The 1,657-nt window shown below is 50.2% G+C and overlaps 1 protein-coding gene across 1 annotated transcript in view; it reads left to right on the top strand.

Annotated features, from left to right (window-relative positions):
* The first annotated feature begins 440 nt into the window (after window positions 1-440).
* Window positions 441-1,657, top strand: part of sgk1 (serum/glucocorticoid regulated kinase 1) — a 36,269-nt gene continuing 35,052 nt past the window's right edge. Inside the window, exons 1-2 of the mRNA XM_005745565.1 lie at window positions 441-916; window positions 1,357-1,549. Of these exons, the coding sequence (XP_005745622.1) occupies window positions 1,409-1,549 (141 nt within the window). The 5' untranslated portion in view covers window positions 441-916; window positions 1,357-1,408. The remainder of the gene's footprint in view (window positions 917-1,356; window positions 1,550-1,657) is intronic.

The raw sequence follows: 1,657 nt of genomic DNA, 5'->3' as shown, positions 1-1,657 counted from the left end.
TTACAGGACACAACATCCATGAAAGCGTAACCAGAAAGTGATTCAGCTTTATTGTACACGGGTGTCAGATCAGGAAATTAAACTGCTCCTGCCTTATTGGTACAGAGGCAAGGGCATATGCATAGACGGGATGAGATGTGTGTCAGGGTGAGCGTGAAGTCCGGCTGGATCAAAAGAGCCAGTAACAGTGGTTCACTACCATTATCCCTCACATGCAGGCCTGCTGTGATGGATGTCACTGTCCTCTTTGGTCCTCAGCGATACAGATTAAGAAAAAAGGGGAGAAAACAAGGGAGGACTGAGGTGAGGTGAAGGAGGGAGAGAGAGTGGGAGGAGCCAGCCCTGACTGCAGCAGAAAAATGAGTGAGCGGAGGGAAAAAGGGGGAGGGCAGAGTGGTGATGAGGAAACAGTGAAGGATTTGGAGGAAGGGAGAGAGACAGAGAGAGAGAGATGGGAAGAGAAAGAGAAGGGGAGGGGAGGCAGCATCTGCTTGCTGCAGAGCCTTTCATTGATAAAGTAGCACCGGAGTGAGCCGGAGGACTGCAGCTGGACTCATCACACACATGCTTCATCATGCTTTCATTCATGTACTTCGCGAGACTTCCTCTGTGCAGTCACCCACAGTGCACCTCAAGTCTTTGCACCAGTGAGGACGCACACGCTCACCCACTAATCACACAGTGACATGCTCTTTATTTAACAACACCATCGCCTCAGACTTGCTTCTGTTCTCTGCATCCTATTTTTGGGAATGTAAGCTTAGCCCAGAGAGGGACACTTGTAACTGGGAGTTGTTGGTGTTGGTGGTGCATCTGATCTGGGACCGGGCTTCGGAGGAGTCTCCGGACAACAACAAATAAAAAAAGACAGGCTGCAGCAGGATCGTGGGAAACCAGCCAGCGCAACGGCATAAAGGTAGGGATGGAGAAATTAGGCATTCATCTAGACTTGTAGAACCGTGCTTAAACACATCCATCTTGTAAATACACTCGTGGATGCACGTGTAAACTTCACACACAGCTGACATTCACTGAGATGCTGAGTGTGGGGTGCTGTAAACAATGCTGTTTCCTGCCCACATCAACAGGAGCCGGTGTATTTGTCTCTCCATCTCTTTCTTTTCTGTGAATTTCTCACTTTCTTCAGTCCGTCTTCATCTCTGTTCTGACAGGTTGGTTTTGAGGTAATCTCATTCATATCACAGTGTCTCACCCTCAAGTTTTTGGTCCATCTGCATCCTCCTGCTGCCTCTCGCTCTCCTCTTGCATCTCAAATCTTCCTCTCATCGCAGAGGCATCACTCCTGCTTTCGTTCCCGTATTGAACTCTTTCTCTTGCTTTCTCCCTGTCTGCCAGTCTGCCCGTCATCCTGGGATCTACAGAAGCAAGCGGTGTGCCGGTGTCGGCCATGAAGCTGGTTAATGGGGGAGGAGGAGGCGGCGGAGGAGGAGGAGGAGGGGGAAGCAGTGGCGTGGGAGGTGGAGGTGGGGGAGAGAAAACTGCCTTCTCCTTTAAGAAGTGCTCTGCCTTCCAGTTTGTCAAGAGAAAGGTGAGTTTGGATAACAAGCAACATTTTGGTGGGGGTGCATCTTTGTGCCTACACATGAGCTGCATATTGGCTGTGAGAGGTGGTGACACAGAGCCAGAGTGTGTGTGT

This window comes from Pundamilia nyererei, unplaced genomic scaffold, assembly GCF_000239375.1.
Source record: "Pundamilia nyererei isolate P.nyererei 1_Seehausen unplaced genomic scaffold, PunNye1.0 scaffold00161, whole genome shotgun sequence".
In the NCBI taxonomy this organism is placed as follows: domain Eukaryota; kingdom Metazoa; phylum Chordata; class Actinopteri; order Cichliformes; family Cichlidae; genus Pundamilia; species Pundamilia nyererei.
This window is presented reverse-complemented; position numbering and strand designations above follow the sequence as displayed.